The sequence below is a fragment of the Canis lupus genome, chromosome 7, assembly GCF_011100685.1.
Source record: "Canis lupus familiaris isolate Mischka breed German Shepherd chromosome 7, alternate assembly UU_Cfam_GSD_1.0, whole genome shotgun sequence".
Lineage (NCBI taxonomy): Eukaryota > Metazoa > Chordata > Mammalia > Carnivora > Canidae > Canis > Canis lupus.
Window position 1 is genome coordinate 32,912,808 of NC_049228.1, and position 20,669 is coordinate 32,933,476.

At 36.9% G+C, this 20,669-nt stretch overlaps 2 protein-coding genes across 3 annotated transcripts in view; one reads left to right on the forward strand and one right to left on the reverse strand.

Annotated features, from left to right (window-relative positions):
- The window catches only part of KMO (kynurenine 3-monooxygenase), a 52,861-nt gene extending 37,530 nt beyond the window's left edge, over nucleotides 1-15,331 (forward strand). Inside the window, 6 exon segments of the mRNA NM_001195512.2 lie at nucleotides 1,224-1,371; nucleotides 2,974-3,031; nucleotides 4,668-4,750; nucleotides 13,175-13,276; nucleotides 13,367-13,426; nucleotides 14,998-15,331. Coding sequence (NP_001182441.1) covers nucleotides 1,224-1,371; nucleotides 2,974-3,031; nucleotides 4,668-4,750; nucleotides 13,175-13,276; nucleotides 13,367-13,426; nucleotides 14,998-15,171 — 625 coding nt within the window. The 3' untranslated portion in view covers nucleotides 15,172-15,331.
- Nucleotides 12,287-20,669, reverse strand: part of OPN3 (opsin 3) — a 49,456-nt gene continuing 41,073 nt past the window's right edge. The window contains exons 4-5 of one of the 2 annotated variants that reach the window (XR_005362180.1): nucleotides 14,851-17,994; nucleotides 12,287-14,341 (exon numbers count right to left, since the gene is read on the reverse strand). Coding sequence is in view for 1 of the 2 variants with exons in the window: in XM_038542683.1 (XP_038398611.1) it covers nucleotides 17,731-17,994 (264 nt within the window). In the remaining variant the exon portion in view is untranslated. Of the gene's footprint in view, nucleotides 17,995-20,669 lie in introns of both variants that reach the window. The other variant, XM_038542683.1, reaches the window with a different exon arrangement.

Here is a 20,669-nt window from a genome sequence, read left to right on the forward strand (position 1 = left end):
ATCATGCACCTTACTTTAGTTTTGATTAAACGTAACTGATCCTGGACAGGAAGCCAGCCTTAGAGCAAAAGTCTAAGTGGATGTTGTGTTGTGAGCAGGGATTCTGAAAACCCCAGGCCATGGTCAGTTTCCCCAGGAAAAACAAGTCACCTGTGTCCCCCCACCCTTCTGCCTCCTGAGTAGGCTTACTCAGGCCACTGGACGTTGGTGAGCTGCAGAGCAGGGCTGTGCTTCCTGATGCTGGTGGACACACAGGTCCAAGGCCCAGCAGATGCCACGTCTGGCTCCTCACTGACTAGCTGGGTTCACTTTCCTAGTTCTCAAGGCCCTCACGGTAACATAACAGTAGATGGCAATATCTGCTCCCAAAAGTTGATGAGGACTGCAGGAGTTCATGCTTATAATTCATTCAGCACAGGGTCTGGCACTTACAGAGCCGCCCCGGCTTGTCATCTGTCTGGTTTATGACCTGCAGCCCCTCTGGCCCCTCTGGCTCCTGTCAACCCCACCTTCCCCAAGGGCTTATTTGATCTCACTAAGTGCCTCTGCCCACAGCAAGTCTCTTTAAAACTGTTGATTTTCATTTTTACCTCCAAATTCAGTGTGCCCTGATCTCTCCTTCTTTAATGTTGAGGAGAAATCTCTGCACACCACAATGTACCCCTAATGGTTCATGGTTATTTCTTGCCTCTCCAACCAGACTTAAAATTCTTGAGGGTATACACTGTTTCTCTACTTACAGCTGCCAAAAACTTCTGTAGATGCCTGGTGAGCATGAGCTGAATATCAATTGTCCGCTTCCAAATATATATAAATTAGTGTTCATTTTAATTTTGGTTTGTGTGGTTTAGTCAGACGCACAACATCTCGATTTTTCCATTAAAACCTAAAACACACCAGAATAGTTGAAAATTGCATGACCCTTACGCATGATAATAAAATTTCATCACACACACACAAATGTATTCTGAGTTCTCAAAATGCAGTCAAATTTGTCCTGGTTGGTTGTGATTAACATGGTTGCAAACAGTATAGGTAATTAGAACAATGGAATTTCAGGAACTAGAAGGGACTTCAGTTTCTTTTTTTCCTGTTTTCTTTCTGGCATTTTTGTGTGTCTCTCAGTAAAATCCAACGGTAATGAAGTCAGTACAGCTGAAAGAATTATGCAGGATTTAACACCCAATTTAACATGGTTGCATTCTAATTGTTCCCCTCTGAAGGCAAGCCCTGGCGCGAGATTTCTTTCTGTTGCCGGCCCAGTCCATGATATCTGTGAAGTGCTCTTCTTTTCACTTTAAATCACATTGTGTGCTGATGGGGGACGCAGCTCATGCCATAGTGCCCTTTTTTGGGCAAGGAATGAATGCAGTAAGTCCTTTCTCCCCAAGTAAGTCTGCCTCAACCAAAAAATCTTAAATAACAGTCATATCTAAAACTATCCCCGCATAATCTCTTAGAAAACAATCAATTCCACAATCCTACCAGCAGTTAGATTGATCACTAACTAAGGTCAAATCTTGGGTTGCTTGATCCAGTAATTTCAAGTAGGAAAAAGCATAAAGCATAAGATGGTTTTCTGTGCAGTTAGAAAATGTATCGATAGCTTGAAATTTGGGAATTTTACTGTCAAGAATTCAAGACTTAATTTGAATTTTTTTCTAGAGATTATGCATAAATATATAAATGTTAGGCTCAAAAAAGAAAAAGAGCCCAAACTGTTTTTTTCTCCACTTTTTCTTTCCAAAGGAAAGGAAAACGCAACTGACAGAGTTGAATAAGAAAATGAAATAGATTTCACATTGAAAATTACCGCTTTCATGGAAGTTTTAATTGTTCTGGCTAGACAAAAATATTTCTGAAAAGAAATAGTACTCAAATATGAAATAGTAATTTCAAGGAATTCTAAATATAATTATTCTGTGTATGTTTGATGAATAGCTTTATAATCACAGTATTCTATTATTTTGGTGATGGAGATATATTCCAAGTATAAATAAGCTATAACCCTAATCACTTATATTTTCTACAAAGTAGTGGTAAACACTTTGTTTTATGAAAACATAAGAACACACCCATTTTAGCATAGTGAATAAGGGACTTGGCAGTTATAAGGCCCAGTTCAAATCCTGGCTCCAGAATTTATTAGAATATGTTCTTATGCAATTAACTTAACTTATCCCTACTTTTTGTCTGTAAAATGGGTTTTCAATAGCAACTATAGCATAGAAGTTCTTTGGGAATAAACGAATTAATTAAGTAAAGAATTTATAAGTGTTATTATCACAGCCAATATGGTATTTTGAATCTCTAACTTCCTATAGCATTAACAGTTTATATAGCTGACAAGTATATTTATATGCTTTAGATGTAATCTCTATAACTGATGTGAAAATATTAACTTTTACATATTTTTATATTGTCTCTAAAACTATAGTTCGAATTCCTAGAAAGTAGGAAATCTAGCTTTTGATTTTCTTCTTCCCCACTGCATTCAGCAAAGAACATTTTTAGGGTTAATTTTGTGAACTTCTTGATGTTGAAAACTTGCTTTAATCTTGGCTTAAAGGAACTAAATTAATATAAGAGTTCTATCCTTTCATTAATTGCTCTAAATGTGAACCTTAAAGACTGAATAGTTTAAATATGATTCAAATACCCATAGACTAATATAATTATTCTTGCTTCTTAAAGAAGCAATGGAATCCAATCCACATTATAAGAGCAATTTAAAATTTTTATCAAATTCCAAGTCATTATAATCAATATGATTAGGCAAGAACAAACCATAAAGTATGCAATTGATGGTCTTTTGTAATCATAATTTAATGCCAAATGTGACTAAGTAGCTGTTGTGTGCTGGTTGAAGGCAAACATCCTATGAATTATACTTACCAATGGAAAGTCTGTTCAGAATTACTCAAAAGCTTGAATTATTTCCAGTTTATTTTTCCCCATTTTTTCTTATTTTAGGGCTTCGAAGATTGCTTGGTATTTGATGAGTTAATGGATAAATTCAATAATGACTTTAGTAAGTAAAATTTTTCAAATGGGCATAGACCAGTCCTGTTGGTTAATTGGGACCTAATTCTGACCCTGGATGATCACAAGCCTATGATGCATATTTCACGTTCAGGATTATAAACTTTTCTGTTAGCAGCCTATGCCATTGTTACCCATGTCAGACAAGGAGCACTCAGAGAGGGAAATGTAGTTTCTTTTAAAGTTTGAACCGGAGGTCTGTGTAGTGATCCCCACAAAGAAAAGAGTTCCCAGGACCAATATTTGCCCAAGATATGCTCCATTTTACCATTTGCAAAGATGTGGATGGAACTAGAGGGTATTATGCTAAGTAAAGCTTATTTTTAAAAAGTCTGGCACAAAGTGAAGTTCACAGTAAATGTTTGTGATGGTGTTACAGGAAGTCATGGACACTCATGTCTGGATCAAAGACTAGAGGATCCAGGGAAAAGTTCTGGTTTTCTGGCTTCCTTTTCCAGTCATTTTGCTCCAGAGGCATTTGTTCTCCCGTCTCAGCCCCTGTGGGATTAATCTGCAAATGATAGGGATGATGGAAGGAATGGAGGGTTCATATATCAGAACATCAGAACATACTATCAACACCGGTCTCAGCTACTACAGAACAAAGATAACAAAACTGATTATGACAATGATACCCATAACTAGCATTACTGAACATTTCATATGTGTTGGGTATCTTGCTATATATTTTTTAAAGATTTTATTTATTCTTGAGTGACACAGATAGAGAGGAAGGGAGAGACAAAGGCAGAGGGAGAAGCAGGCTCCATGCAGGAAGCCCCATGTGGGACTCGATCTCAGGACTCCTGGATCACGCCCTGGGCCAAAGGCAGATGCCCAACTGCTGAGCCACCCAGGCGTCCCACTTGCTATATTTTTTAACCTGTTTTTGCATTTGGTCTTCATGGAAAGCATGGGGAATAGGCACTATTCTTGTCCCTATTTTACAACTGAGCAAATTTAAGCTCAGAGACTTAAAGTAACTCACCCAAAGTCATATAGCTACAAGTGTTGAAGCAGGGACTGGCAGCCAGGTTCTCTGACTTTTAAATAGCATCCTTAATAACCAGTGTTGATTGGCCATATGAGGGTTATATTATAATGTTAGTCGTTCATTTATCAAGTATTTATTCAGTATTTACCATTTACCTGGTTAAGATTTTGGACATGATTAAAACATGAGGCTTGCCTCTGGGAGATCACAGAATAATGATGGAGCTGATGGTTAGTTTATAAGGTGTCTTGTGTGCAGTGAAACAAATGTGTATGGGGTGGCAAGAAATGACAGAAAGGAGAAGAGCAGGTTCTAAGCAGGACTGGGGGGCCCACTGACAGTCATTTCTAAGGAGCTGTTTTCCATTTGTGAAATAAAGAAAACAATGATTTGATAACCAGTAAGTATATATTATATTAACTTTATCATAAGTTTTATTTAATCACAATAGGAAATGCCTGTGTGTTATTGTTCAGTATTCATAGATTATTGGTCACTTTACATGGTTACCCAAAGTTTTAAAAGATTAGAACAGTGGTAGATTATATACCATTTAATTTGATCTGTGTAGAGCCTGGCACATTTTCATAGACTGTATTGGAAATGATGTATTATTTCACTTGGCTCCTAGGTATGTGTCTTCCGGAATATTCAAGATTGAGAATTCCAGATGACCATGCCATCTCAGACCTATCCATGTACAACTATATAGAGGTGAGTGAGGGAGCTGAGCTCTATTCCATGAGATCATTCTTAATAACCTAACAAATAGTCTTTTCTTTTTAAACAAAATTTTAAAAATGTTAATTCCAGTGTAATTAATACATAGTGTTATATTAGTTTCAGGTATAGAATACAGTGATTCAACAATACTATACATTGCTCAATGTTCATCATGAGAAATATACTCTTTAATCCCCATCACCTCTTTCAACCACCCCCTCACCCATCTCCCCTCTGGTAACCACTTGTTTGTTCTCTGTAATAAGAGTCTGTTTTTGTTTGTCTCCTTTTTTTCTTTGCTTAGTTTGTTGCTCAAATTCCACACATGAGTGAAATCATACAGTATTTGTCTTTATCTGACTGACTTATTTTCCTTAGCATAGTATACTCTAGGTCCATCTTGTTGCAAATGGCAAGATTTTCTTCTTTTTCATGGCTAATATTCAAGTATATATATCATATATACCACCTCTTCTTTATCCATTCATCTACCAATGGACAGTTGGGCTGTTTCCATAGTTTGACTCTTGTAAATAAGTCCTCAGTAAACATATGGGTGCATATATCTTTACAAATTAGTGCTTTCATATTCTTGGGTAAATACCCGGTAGTGGAATTACTGATTCATGTGGTAATTCAATTTTTAATTTTTTGTCAAACCTCCATACTGTCTTCCACAGTGGCTGCACCAGTTTGCATTCCCACTAACAGCGCACAATGGTTCTTTTTTCTCCTTATCCTCCTCAATGCTTGTTCTTTCTTGTGTTTTTATTTTAGCCATTCTGACAGGTGTGAGGTGATATCTCATTATGGCTCTGATTTGTACTTCTCTGATAATGAGTGTTGCTGAGCACCTTTTTGTGTGTCTGTTGGTTATATTCTTGTATGTCTGTTGGCCATCTGTATGTCTTCTTTGAAGAAATGTCTGTTCATGTCTTCTTTCCATTTTTAATTGTATTATTTGGTGCTTTTTGGTGTTGAGGTGTATATATTATATTTTGGATATGAATCCTTTACTGAATATGTCATTTGCAAATATCTTCTCCTATTTTGTAGGTTGTGTTTTAGTCTTGTTGATTGTTTCTTTTGCTCTTCAGGAGCTTTTTATTTTGATGTAGTTTCAATAGTTTATTTTTGCTTTTGTTTCTCTTGCCTTGGGAGACATATCTAGAATAATGTTGCTAAGGCTGATATCAGGGAAATCACTGCCTGCTCTCTGTTCTAGGATTTTTATGGTTTCAGGTCTCATGTTTATTTTTTTTTAAGATTTTATTTATTTATTCATGAGAGACACACACAGAGAGAGAGAGAGAGGCAGAAACATAGGCAGAGAGAGGAGCAGACTCTACTCAGGGAGCCTGATGTGGAACTCTGTCCCAGGACTCCAGAATCACGCCCTGGGCTGAAGGCAGGTGCTAAACCGCTGAGCCACCCAGGCGTCCCTGGTGTCACATTTAGATCTTTAATCCATTTGAGTTTATTTTTGTGTATGGTATAAAAAAGTGGTACGGTTGCATTCTTTTGCATGTAGCTGTCCAGTTTTCCCAACACCATTTGTTGAAGAGACTTTTTCTTATTGCATATTTTTGACTCCTTTGCCAAAGGTTAATTGACCATATACTTGTGGGTTTATTTCTGGGCTTTCTATTCTCTTCCATTGATCTATGTCTATTTTTGTGCCAGTATCATACTATTTTGGTTACTACAGCTTTGAAGTATATCTTGAAGTGTGAGATTGTGCTACCTCCAGTTTTATTCTTTTTCAAGATTGCTTTGACTATTGGGGGCTCTTTTGTGGTTCCACACAAATTTTAAGATTGTTTCTTCTAGTTCTGTGGAAAATGCTATTGGTATTTTAATAGGTATTGCATTAAATGTGTAGATTGCTTATAGTATTGACATTATAACAATATTTGTTCTTCCAATCCGTGAGCATGGAAGGTCTTTCTGTTTGTCATCTTCGATTTCTTTCATTAATGCTTTATAGTTTCCAGAATACAGATCTTTTACCTGTTTGGTTAAATTTATTCCTGAATATTTTATTATTTTTGGTGCAATTGTAAATGGGATTGTTTTCTTACTTTTTTTTTTGCTACTTCATGATTAATGTATAGAAATGCAAAGGATGTCTGTATATTAATCTTATATCCTGCAACCTTACTGAACTCAGTTCTAGTAGTTTTTTGGTGGAGTCTTTAGGATTTTCTATATCTAGTATAATGTTATCTGCAAACAGTGAAAGTTTTACTTCTTTCTTACCAATTCAGATGCCTTTTATTTCTTTTTCTTCTCTGATTGCTATAGTTGGATTTCCAGTGATATGTTGAATAAAAGTGGTAAGAGTGGACATCTTTATCTTGTCCCTGATCTTAGGGAGAAACCTCTCAGTTTTTCACTAGAGTATGATGTTTGCTGTGGGTTTTTCATATATGGCTTTTATTATATTGGGGAATGGTCCCTCTAGACCTACTTTGTTGAGGGGTTTTTATCATGAATGGATGTTGTACTTTGTCAAATGCTTTTTCTGTATCAATTGAAATGAACATATGATACTTACTTTTCTCTTATTGATGTGATGTGTCACATTGATTGATTTGTGAATATTAAATCACACTTGCATCCCAGAGATAAATCCCATTTGATCATGGTGAATGACTTTTTTTAAAGTATTGTCAGATTTGGTTTGCTAATATTATGTTGAGTATTTTAGCATAGACATTAATCAGAAATATTGGCCCATAGCTGTCTTTTTTGTGGTGTCTTTACCTGGCTTTGTATTAGGGTAATGCTGCACTCATAAAATGAATTTGAAAGCATTCCTTCCTCTTTTATTTTTTGGAATAGTTTAAGAATATATATTAACTCTTTAAATGTTTGGTAGAATTCACTTGTAAGCCATCTAGTCCTGGACTTGTTTGTGGAGGATTTTTTGATTTCTGACTCAATTTCATTGCTCATAATCAGCCTGTTCAAATTTTTCTACTTCTTCCTGATTCAGTTTTGTGATGTTTTATGCCTCTAGGAATTTACCATTTCTTCTAGGTTGTCCAGTTTGTTGACATATAATTTTTGAAAATATTTTCTTTTTTTTTCAAAATATTTTCTTATCATACTTTCTGTTTCTGTGGTGTCAGCTGTTATTTTTCCTTTCATTCCTGATTTTGTTTATTTGAGTCCTCTCTATATCTATTTCTTTCTCTCTCTTTTGATGAGCCTGACTGAAGACTTATTAATTTAATTGATCTATTCATAGAACTTACTCCTGGTTTCATTGATCAAGAATTTTTAAAATTCTTTTTTTAAACTATTTTTTCTTTCTTTCTTTCTCTTTCTTTCTTTCTTTCTTTCTTTCTTCTTTTTTTTTTTTTTTTGTAAATATTTCATTTATTTATTAATGGGAGACATACAGAGAGTGAGAGGCAGAGACACAGGCAGAGGGAGAAGCAGGCTCCATGCAGGGATCCCGACGTGGGACTCGATTCCAGGTCTCGAGAATCACGCCCCGGGCCAAAGGCGGCGCTAAACCGCTGAGCCACCCCGGGCCGCCCAAGAATTTTTAAAATTCTTATTTCATTTATTTTTGCTCTAACTTTTATTATTTCCTTCCCTCCACTGGTTTGGGGTTTTGTTTGTTCTTTTTCTAGTTCTTTTAGATGTAAGGTTAGGTTGCTTACTTGAGACTTTTCTTGCTTCTGAAGGTAGTAGGCCTATATTACTATCAATTTCTCTCAGTTGGAACAGTTTCGCTGCATCCCACAGATTTTGGACCATTGTGTTTTCATTTTCATTTGTCTCCATAAAGTATTTTATTTCTTCTTTGATTTCTTGGCTGACCCATTCATTATTTAGTAGCATGTTATTTAACCTCCATGTATTTGTGTTCTTTTTAGATTTTTTCTTGTGATTGATTTCTAGTTTTAGGACATTGTGGTCAGCAAAGATGTATGGTATGACTTTGATCTTTTTGGATTTATTGGTACTTACTTTATGGCCTAATATGTGATCTATTCTACAGAATGTTCCATGTGTGTTTGGATGGAATGTTCTGAATTGTTTGATCCATCTGGTCCAATGTGTCATTCAAAGTCATTGTTTCCTTGATGATTTTGTTTGGATGATCTATCCCCTGATATGAGTTGGATGTTAAGCCCCCTACTATCATTGTATTACTATTGGTTACTTCTTTTATGCTGGTTATTAGCTTTTTTATGTATTTGAGTCCTCCAATGTTCATGCATAAATATTTACAATTGCTCTATCTTCTTGTTGGATCATTCCCTTTATATAATGTCCTCATCTTTTATTACAGTCTTTGTTTTGAAGACTATTTTATCTGATATAAGTATTGCTACCCTGGCTTTCTTTTCAGTTTCATTTGCATGATAAATCTCTTCCCATCTCTTTACTTTCAATTTACATGTGTCTTTTGGTCTGAAATGAATCTCTTGTAGGCAGCATATAAATGGGTATTACTTTTTTATTCATTCTGTCACCCTGTGTCTTTTAATTGTAGCATTTAGCCCATTAACATTCATGGTAATTATTGACAGGTAGTACTTATTACCAGTTTGTTGCTTCATTTATGGTTAATTTGTAATTTTTCTCTGTTCCTTCCTTCTCTTGCCCCCTTCTCTCATGGTCTGCTGGTTCTTTAGTGGTATACTTGGATTCATTTATTTTTGGAAATCTATTATGGGTTTTTCATTTGTAGTTTATATATAACAAAGAATGCTTACAGCAGTCTATATTAAGTTGGTCACCTAAGTTTGAGCCCAATCTAAAAGCACTAATTTTTTACTCCTCTCCCTCCATCCTACATTTTAGGTTATATGGGTATACTTATATCCTTTTATTTTATGAATCCCTTGACTGATTTTTATAGATATACTTATTTTTACTACTTTTGTTCTTCCTACTTTTCTTACTCTTATTTATGGTCTTTCCTTTTCACTCAGACTCCCCTTTAACATTTCTTGTAGGGCTGGTTTAGTGTCATTAATACCTTTAACTTTTGTTTGGGAAATTTTTTTATCTCTCCTCATATTCTGGATAATAGCCTTGCTGGGTAGTGTATTCTTGGCTGCAAGCTTTTTCTTTCAGCACTTTGAATATACCATGGCACTCTCTTCTGGTCTGTAAAGTTTCTGCTAAAAACTTAAATCATGGACTTATGAGGTTTCCCCTGTTGTGTAACTGATTTCTTTTCTTGCTGCTTTTAAAACAGTCTGTCACTAGTTTTTGCCTTCTTAATTACTACATGTCTTGGTGTGGACCTTCTTGGGTTGATTTTGTTGGAGGCTTTCTGTTGGTATCTATTTCCTTTCCCAGATTCAGGAAGTTTTCAGCCATTATTTAAATAAATTTCTGCCCCATTTTCTCTCTCTTGTCCTTCTGGGATCTCTATAATTTGAATATTATTATGCTTGATAGTGTCAGAGTTCCCTTAGTCTATTTTCATTTTTTTCTCTCTCTCTCCTAGTCACCTTGATTGCTGTCCATTACTCTGTCTTCCAGGTCACTAATCCATTCCTCTGCATTCTCTAGTCTACTATTTATTCCCTCTAGTATATTTTTAATGTCAGTTACTGAGCTCTTCATTCTGATTGATTCTTTTGTATGTTTTCTCTCTCTTTGTTGAAGGTCTTACTGAGGTCCTCCACTCTTTTCTCAAGTCCAATGGATAACTTTAGGACCATTACTTTAAATTCTCTATCAGGCACATTACTTATCTCCATTTATTTTTTAACATTTTTTATTTATTTGAGAGAGAGAAAACCAGAGACAGAGCATGAGCAGAGGGGGAGGGGCAAATGAAGAGGGAGCAGCAGACTCCCCACTGAGCATGGAGCCCAATGTGGGGCTTGATCCCAAGACCCTGGGATCATAACCTGAGCCAAAGGCAGACAACTTAACCTACTGAGCCACCCAGGCATCCCTCTTATCTCCATTTCATTTAGGTCTCTTGCTCTGATTTTTTTTGTTCTTTCATTTGGGACTCATTCCTCTCTGTTTTTTTAAATCTCTGTGTCTATTTCTGTGTGTTAGGAAAGTCAGCTACATCTTCTGCTCAAACATAGAAAGTAGTACCCCTTTGAAGAGGAGGTCCTACGGTGCCCTGTAGTGCAGTGTCCCCTGTTCACCAACCAGCACCTGACACTTCAGGGGAGTCTCCTCTGTTAGTCGCCTGTGCCCAAATGTTGACCAACATTTGCCTTCAATCCAAGCATCTGCAGAAGTTGTCTTTGCCTGTTGTGGACAGAGTTTTTTCCTATGTAGTTAGTGAGCCAAACTGGGATTACCTTCAGACGAGGTGTTGGTTAGAGCTGTGATGCCGTCAAAGTGCACACTCTCCCTGTTTTCCCCTGTAAAGTTTTTGTTGGTGAGCAGGGCCTGCAGTCAGACCAGATGTCTGGACAGGTATGTGTGGTTATATTTCTTTCTCCCTAGGGCAGGAGTCACTTTGCAGTGGTGCTGGCCCCTGTTGGGGCTGCTTGCCACTGCCCAGCTTGTGGTACTGCTTTGGATGGAGTCCTGCCAAGGGTGTGTTGGAGGGGGCAAGTCTGCAGGAAAATGTGGGAGTAGGTATGCTGTTATTTTGTTGGTGCTGCAGTGGTTCTGTGTGTTGAGGCTGGGGGCAGGTGCGAATGGCATGCGCCAGCTCTTTGGGGTTTTGTGAAGTCTCCCAAAGATATTTGTTCCTCTAGCACATACGCTGAGATTAGTAAATAAATCTTCCCACATTTCCCAGGCATTTTTCAAACTGTTGCTTCTATGCTAAATTGTATAGAGTAAGGCTTTTGTTGTGCTGTCTCTTTAGGGGTAGGGACTCAGTTTCTTCTCACCCTCCAGCTCTCCTCCAGCAGAGCCCTCTGATTTTTGAAGTTCCAGGTGTTAAGCCCCACTGATGGTAGGAAATATCCAAATTAAGCTCCTCTGATTTTCAAAGCCAAATGTTATGGGGATTTGTCCTCCCAGTGTGGATGCCCTATGCCTAAGGTGCCTGGTGTGGAGTGTCCTGCTCACCCCGCTCCATGCCAGCAGTATCCCTACCTCCTGTGGATAGTCCTGTGGGGAAGTTTGGCTCCTAACTGTGTCTCTGCCCTTCCTACCCTTTTTGATGTAGCCTCCTCTCTACATTCAGCTATGGAAAATTTGTTCTGCCAGTTTCAGGACATTTTCTGGGTTTTTTACACTGATGTCATTGTTATCTAGGTGTATCCATCAGATGAGGTGACCCTAGGATCCTCCTACTCTGTGATATTCCCCAGAAATCATAAATGTTCTTTAATTTTTCTTTGCTCCTGACCCATCACATACATGCTAATAAAAATAGGTACCAAACCCCCCCCCCACACACACACACCACAGAGCATTCCTTGCACATGGGTGGATTGTGACTGTAGATGTGACAATGATCCCCACACATCATCTCTATCTACATTTTAGGGACATCTGGAAGTAACAAAGATGACAAAATGTCTGGCTTCAATAATTGATAATTCACAGGCTCAAAACTTAGACATTTGGTAGAGCTAATCATATTTTATTTTAAGGAAACTATAATTTTGATATGTATTAACATATTTGGAAGATTTAAGAAACCTTAAATGACCTTAACACTCTTAACATTATAAGCTACAAATTTGGAGTAGCTTTAGATATCCTTTGGGGCCTTATGCACTAAAAAAAATATGTATATACCAAAGAAATACATAGTTCGAAGATTAATACTCAGAAGAAAAACACAATTACATTTTGAGTCAGTTACATGAAAAGTTCACAGTAAATAACTATGGTTACAGTTTTTAAATGATCAAATGAAAAAATTTACAAGATAAATTTAAAGAAAAGAGTCTAGCTATTTTCCATCTCTCCTGAAGACAGAAAAAAATAAAGTGGATTTCAGTTTGAGCAGAATTGTTTCATATGTGGTGAAGGAAGTTCTATAAGATACTGAAAAGCTCCACTGATGTAACCTGCTTTGTGTTTTTGTGACAGCTATAACACAGTATTAGTTCTCAATATGAAGTAAGTCAAGACAGATGTCTCCTGAAAGATCCCTTCTTGGCATGAAGAAGATTCCAAACCAGCTAGGAAACAATGGCAGTTAGTCAAATCTGTGGAACCACAGACTATCCTCAGATTTGGTTGTACAAATTTTTCACTGAAATTAGGTTCCTGTATTGCCTCTTGAGGAAAATAGAGTTCTCTAAGAGGTTTTGTGCAATTGCTCAACCTTTTCAAGGTAATCTCCTATACTTTTACTAAAAAGGATCAGAAATGACTATTAAAGAAATAAGAATTTGACTACTTTGTGATCAGTTTTCCAGTGAATAAGAATGAAGTATAACGTTGTAGCAAAGAAATAAAGGTCATTCATTTGAGGTGTTCTTTAAGACTGTTACATTATTACAGATGCGAGCACATGTCAACTCGAGGTGGTTCATCTTCCAAAAGAACATGGAGCAATTTCTTCATGCTATTATGCCATCTACCTTTATCCCTCTATATACCATGGTAAGGTCTGAATTTAAGACAACTTTTCATTTTATTCTTCTGTTTAGTCATCAAAGAATCCCAATAATACTTTTTTAAACTTCTTTACAGATCACCTTTTCCAGAATAAGATACCATGAGGCACTGCTGCACTGGCATTGGCAGAAAAAGGTCAGAACAAATTGAAGTTCATTGTGTTATGGTTATGATTCTTCAGGTGGATTCTGAAATGATGTGACAGACATCAAATGTTTGCTTGCAAGTAAAAACTGTCCTTGGTACACAGAGGGAAAAATGTCTAAGAACAAAATTACAAAAAGGAAGAAAGAAAGAGAGAAAGAGGGAAAGGGAGAAAGTGAGTGCTTCTGAAGTGAAGAAATTCAAAAAAGAAACTGATGTTAGTGATTTTCTTTCTCTTTTTTAAAAGATTTTATTTAAGAGAGAGAGAATGTGAATGCAAATGGGGGAAGGAGTAGAGGAAGAGGTAGAGGTGACTCCACACTGAGCTCATAGCCTGATTCAGGGCTTGATCCAAAGACCCTGAGATCATGACCTGAGCCAAAGTCAAGAGTCAGATGCTTAACTAATTGAACCACTCAGGTGCCCCTGATGCTAATATTTCTAAACATTTTACTTTATTTTAGCAATGCGATTTTTTACTTTTATTTAGTAATTGACCTTTGCTTCATGCAATATTCTTATGGGTTTAATTTGTAAAATTGGACAGAATTGAATCACTTATAAAACATATAATCTAATTCCAATTTACTGCCATAACATGTTCATTTTGGGCAATTGACCCAGAGATGCCAGTAAATAGACACTCAGATTCCTAACCTTTGACTTTGGAAATCCAACAACTTTATTCATTCAGCAAGTCATTTTATTTAATATCTGGAGACTGAGCTGTGCATGGTGATGAATCAGCAGCAACCCCTTTCCTCATGTAGTTCAGAAGTTGGTGGAGCAGAGACAGCTAAGGTGAAGAGGCACAACTGCCTTGGAGGAGAATGGCAATGGACAGGATGGGTGGGGCTCGTGGGGCTGGAAGGCAGCGCAGGTGTGTGACAATGGCTGGTGATGCAGCTGGAAGGGTAAGAAGGACCTCAGGCATTTTGATTATTATGTCTAGAGAAGGAGAGAGACTAACTGAGGCTAATAGACTCAGGTGTGGATTTTAGAAAGAATGCTTTGCTGTGTGGAGACTAGATTAGAAGGAATCTAGATTTATTCCTATAAAAATGAATAAAATACAAACTCTGCCCTCAAGGAGTTAAAAGTCTGCTAGGGTAACGACAGTGACAGGCAGTGAAAGTGCAGGACATTTAGTATCACCGAGCCAATCACTCTTCTCATGGAGACTTTGTGCAGGGTCTGAGCAGTGACTGAATCACTTGTGGCTTCAGCACAGTACTCTTCTAAGATAGCATTCAGAATTCTTTTTTTTCTAAACTCTGTGTGTGTGTGTGTGTTTATGGTTATACAAAGGTGGATTGCTAAGAATTCATTATACAGAACCCATGGATTCAGTTATTTCTGGGAAGGGTAAGAGAGGATAAAGACAGTGGAGTGAATCTCCAAATTCCTGGCCTTACCAACCATTGTAGTGGTCATGCAATTAAATTGCTGTTTTAGGTTAAAGAACAAAGAAGACATTGTAAACCCCTTGGTTGTTCAAGAATGAAGTCTTTTAAGATTTTTGTCTCTGAAAAATAAAATGAGATTTCTTGCTGTTTTTACAGGTGATAAACAAAGGACTCTTTTTCTTTGGAACACTTATAGCCATTGGTAGTACATACCTACTTATGTGCGCCATGTCACTGAGACCCCTACACTACTTCAGAAGACCATGGGACTGGCTTGCTCACTTCCAGAAAACAGGACGTGTTTCCCTGCAAACTCCATGGGGTCACTAGAGAAAATTCCCAATGTCATTAGCAGTTAATATAAAGATTCTGAAGTGGCAAATAGTTGGATTTCTTGTAACTAAAACTAAGGGTCAAAACCATGTTTCCGTCATCATATTTAATTCACTAGTAAAAAGTATGTCAGCTTATAATTAAATTCAGTATAGAATTTCTCTGTGTGTTTATTGTGATTATTGGGGGAGGGGGGGCGGGGGGACACAACAACCCCAAACTACCATTTTAAGTTGGAAAGCACAGGTTTCCCACAACCTACACATCGGTGTGGTCATTCTAAATATAAAAGTGCAATGACTAAGAACACTTTCACTTCTCAAAAAATAAAGTGCCAGAGGCCTCAAGGAAGACACTGATCACATCTTCTCTTTAAAGGACATAATTAAGGTCATGATAGGACTGAATCAATAAGTATTGATAGGACTAAAAACTAAAAACTATGATTTCCCTAACATGTTAAGTACACTTTTGATCACCTGGATGGAACTTACCCAATATAGAACTCGGCTTCATTTACCAAAACTGGAAGTATAAATGAGGCATTTAGGGCACTCTGGAGAGTTACAAAATGAACTAATTTTACTTCACAGTCCTCAAAGTCCAGTATTAACTTTTGAAGATTAAAAAAATAGGGGGGGGGGGCTATTAATGCCAAACTAAGTGAAGAATAAGAAGAGTTTTATTTACAAATTAAACATTGATATATACAACAGAGTGGAAAGGAAATAAGGGAAGACTGTTTTCATAGAAATTATTTCATTTGAGACTCTCAAAGCAGTTTACTAACCAGCAATAAACTTGATTTTGAAAAGTTCTTTTTGTGAGCACATTTTCTTTGGTTCTTCCTTCTTCAATAGGCCAACTGAATCATTCAGAAGTCTTTCAAACATGATTAATTATGATGATACTACACCAGTAACAGTCATCTAAGAAATAAAAACTAGGCAATAAAATAAAATGATTTAGTTTCTTTTTTATATTGTCAAAGAAATCTTTGAGTTCTAATAAGCTGTGTCTAGTCTAAACAATGACTCATGGGAAAATGGCATCATCACTAACACTGAGCATTGATTAACCAGTAGACTGATTGAAGAGCAAAAAGATAAATAATACATTTTATGAGTACAGTTTTACAGTTATTTTCATCCCTTCAAATGTAGGTTTGTTTCATTTTTTGCTTGGAATTCCTTCTCCAAACCAAAAACTCTTGACAAAATTGTGGCAAATTGTCAAAAAGAGAATAATCTTTTCATAACCAAGTTATGTTTGAAATGAAACATATGGAAATACATATCTGCCATCAACATATCCTTTCCATGTACATCCTCTGCTGATGTATGATTCCCTAGCCTCCATGATTACTTTGAAATTCACCACCTTTTCTTTGCTGGGTTGCTTTTAATATAATATCCTTTCTGGAGCTTGCTCACCAGCACATTCATCTTGAAGCTCCTCTTTATCACAGTGCATATATAGCAAGTCTTTTGTTTCAGAGGAAGCCAGGGTGCTGATTTTCTTTTTCACCCTGAAATTTTCTCTTTGATAAATTTGATTGGTCCAACATAGGATGTGACAGTGATTAGGATCCAACACTACAGAAAATTTGAAATTTCCTAGTGATTTCACACATGTATGACACAAAGTTATTTTTACAGCTATTTTTGAGCTATAAATACACCTAAGTATTTTTGAGAAAAATGTATTATGTGCCTTGGAAAAAAGTGTCATTTAAAAAAATATATTTGAGATGAAAATTTCCAACATGTTAGAAGTTGATGGTATCAGATGCCCATCTTGTGCCATAAGTGGTTTTTCATAATGGAAAGCACCCATTGAATTAAAACAATTTGTCTTGCTCAGTTACTTCCAGAGTCCAGAAAGCATATGGGTAATGCAGATTTTCTGCTGGGCCACAAAAGTTCTGTTAATATTGTGGGGGCCCGGGGCAGGCTGCCTCAAAGTATGCCACAAATTTAAATTAAAATTACTTAAGAAATACCAAATGCAAAAAGGACAGTCTGTCCTTCATTTGTGTCCCTGAAAGCAGGAAATCTCTTATGTGAAAGGTATCTCCCTACACCATGAGGTACAGAGACATCTGTGTCATCAGAGACAGAGAACTGAGGGCTAAAAAAACCTACATAAACAAATCTTGTTACTTTTATTAAATTACTACTGCAGTTCAAATCCTACTTAGAATTCTTTACTAATTGAAGTTCCTAAACATGAGTTTTCTTTGTCCCGTCAATTCTTACAGATTTATATCTCTTTGTCTAAAATGTATAAAAGCTACATGCCTTGCTCATTTCTTCAGGTCTCAATTTTATTGTTGGGCCTCATGCACATAGAATTAAACTTTTTTTTTCTCTTGTTAATCTGTCTCATATATCAATTTAATTCCCACACCAGGCAGAAGAAAGTTTTAGGGTAGAGGAAAGTTTTTGCTCCCCAACAATTATTACATAGAATGAGGATTCCAAAACAGTTCTTATAATGGAAGTCTAGAAGTGATTTCCAGTATAAGGCCTCATCTTATGTTACCATTATTCCTTCTTATAAAGGACGAACTTGGATTACATCTACTTTTGACACACTGGTTTTGTCACTGTCATCAATTGACACTGATTCATCACTGGTGATGATAAAAATAATGGAGGAAGAATTAAAAGTCACTTTTTTCTTTGGCCTGTCCCCATCTTTTTGTGACATCACAATGGGTCTGATCTGCATTTCACTCCCATTGGCTGGTAGGTCCTTAGCAGGCCTTTGGCATCTCAGCGGTCGGAAACATAGCAGTTGCAAAAGAGATCTTCGAAACTGGGCAGAGAGAAAATAAAGTTGAATATTAAGTAAAAATTTGGCCCTTAATCTGGATTTATATTCAATAAAATTAGTTGACTTTAATTTTGGTTGTTCTTTTTTATTGTTAGCTGGTATGGGTATTGGTTTAGGTAGCAGTGCTCATATGTACCTAAATAACCCTGGAGTTTTATGTTTATTATAATTCTCTTTAAAAAAAATCATATGGAAATATTATAATACCTTATAATCTCCATGGATCAAGTTGCATGTACCATCTTTGAGGGCAACTAAATTTGTTTCTTTAAGAAATTTTTTTTCTTTAAGGAATTTGAACATTAATCCATTCCACAAATATTCAGTGAGCACCTATTAGGTGATAGCCACTGTGCTACAATTTGGGAATACAGTGGTCAGCAAAGACTGACAGGGCCCTTACTGCAGAGTTCACAGTCTGCTGTACTCACTAAAGTTCTTTGGATTAGGTAAAGAATTCTTTTTTTCTATAGAGATTACAAGCCATTTGCAGGAAAAAATACTACACACATGATTCTCCCCCTGTCCTGGGCACAGCACTGAAACATATTTCTCAGCTCCCTTTCAGGGGCTCCTCCCTGCTCTTCCCCTCCTATTGGACCTTAGAGGTCAGTCTAAGTCAACACGAAGGAACCTAGATTCCTACAGAACTGTATGAGACAGATCCCCTGCCCTCCAGGATCCCTGGGACCCAGATCTAAATGAGCAAAAAACCCTGGGGTACCTGTCTAACTTAGTCAGTTGAGCTTTTAACTTTTGGTTTTGGCTCAGGCTATGATGTGAGGGTCTTTAGACTGAGGCCAATGGGCAGCTCTGTGGTCAACAGGGAGTCTGCTTGAAATCCTCTCCTTCTGCCCCTCCCCTCAATTGCTCACTTTCTCTCAAATAAATAAATATTTAAAAAATAAATGAGCAAAACCTTTTTCTTATTAATCCACTGAAATGGTAAATTTCCTTGTTACAATAGTCTGTCGTGACCAATAAATCATATAAATAAAAAGTTACTTATTTTAACTTTTATCCCCTTAAAAACAAAAGCTTAATACATGGGCTTTCCCAGATCAGGAAATATCAATGAAGAATATAACTAGCTACACTGATTTCTGTCTTCTTTAAACTTCATTTATACATAAAGTTAGCATTTACTTTATATTCACATTTAAAAGTATTTGCTTGAGACTGTCTATTCATCAAGCTAGCGTTTGCTATATCAGGCGAAGTGCTACAGATACATTATTATAGAGTATGCCAAAGTTTTCTCACATAAATGTTAAGCTCTTTGAGGATAAAGACCATTGTTTTATTTGTTTTTGTTTGTTAGTTTATTGTGTCTTTTAGACTTCCTGTTTAAAGTGTGCTTCAGAGAACCAGAAACACGGGGAGCATGTGAGAGCTTATTAAAATGCAGAATCTGGGGATCCCTGGGTGGCGCAGCGGTTTAGTGCCTGCCTTTGGCCCAGGGCGCGATCCTGGAGACCCGGGATAGAATCCCACGTCAGGCTCCCGGTGCGTGGAGCCTGCTTTTCCCTCTGCCTATGTCTCTGCCTCTCTCTCTCTCTCTGTGTGACTATAATAAATAAAAATTGAAAAAAATAAAATAAAATGCAGACTCTTAGACACCCAGGCATACCAAATCTGAATATGCACTTTGTTTACAAACTCTCCTGGTATGGTGTATATATAGTAAAATTTTAAAAGAACTGACATATGGCCCACTGGTCCAGAGAAAGAACACAAAAAATGACTGTTAGGTAATATATTTAAAATGTAATTATTTGCCTGTTGAAGTGGTAGTTCTTAAAATATGGAGGTCTTACACTTGTATTCAGAAAATTAAAGTTACAAACTATCTTGCTAGAAAAATGCACATGTGCATATTCCTAAAAAGTGTTATGAACAGTTTCAAGGATTCTTATGGCTCTCCTGAAGCCAATTCAAGTAATTTTCAGGTTTTAAGGACTCTAAGTTAAAATTCTCTGGTTTTAAGTAAATAGATAAATAATGACAGCAATATTAAAGAGAAAGAAATACCATCAGTGAATAGAGATTAAAGCTATATGAAAGTAAGAGGAGGGAGATTTGGGCAGGGGGTTGGAGTGACTGGGTGATGGGCAATGAGGGGGAAATGAGCACTGGGTGTTATGCTATATGTTGGCAAATTGAACTCCAATAAAAAAAAATTAAAAAAAAAGAAGAGGGAGATTTAGCGGTGAACATTATAAGGTTAATTAAGAAAATGCTCTTATTCCAAACTCTTGAGCATTAGTAGCCAAAGCAGCTATTATTGGCTGTTAGTAGTATGACCTGTTACTTTTTCCTGGGTAGCACTGTTGGTTGAGCATCTGACCCTTGCTTTCTACTCAGTTCATGATCTCAGGATTGTGAGATTGAGCCTGGAGTTGGGCCCTCCCTGGCAGAGCAGAGTCTGCTTGAAATTCTCCCTCCCTCTGCCCCTTTCTCTCCCTCTGCCCCTCACTCTTGTGCTCTCTCTCTCTCTCTAAAATAAATAAATAAATAACTCTTAAAAATAAAAATAAGGGTGCCTGGGTGGCTCACTTGGTTAGATGACTGCCTTTGGCTCAGGTCATGATTCTGGGATCCTGGGATCAAGCCCCATGAGGGCTCCCTTCTCAGCAGGGAGTCTGCTTCTCCCTCTC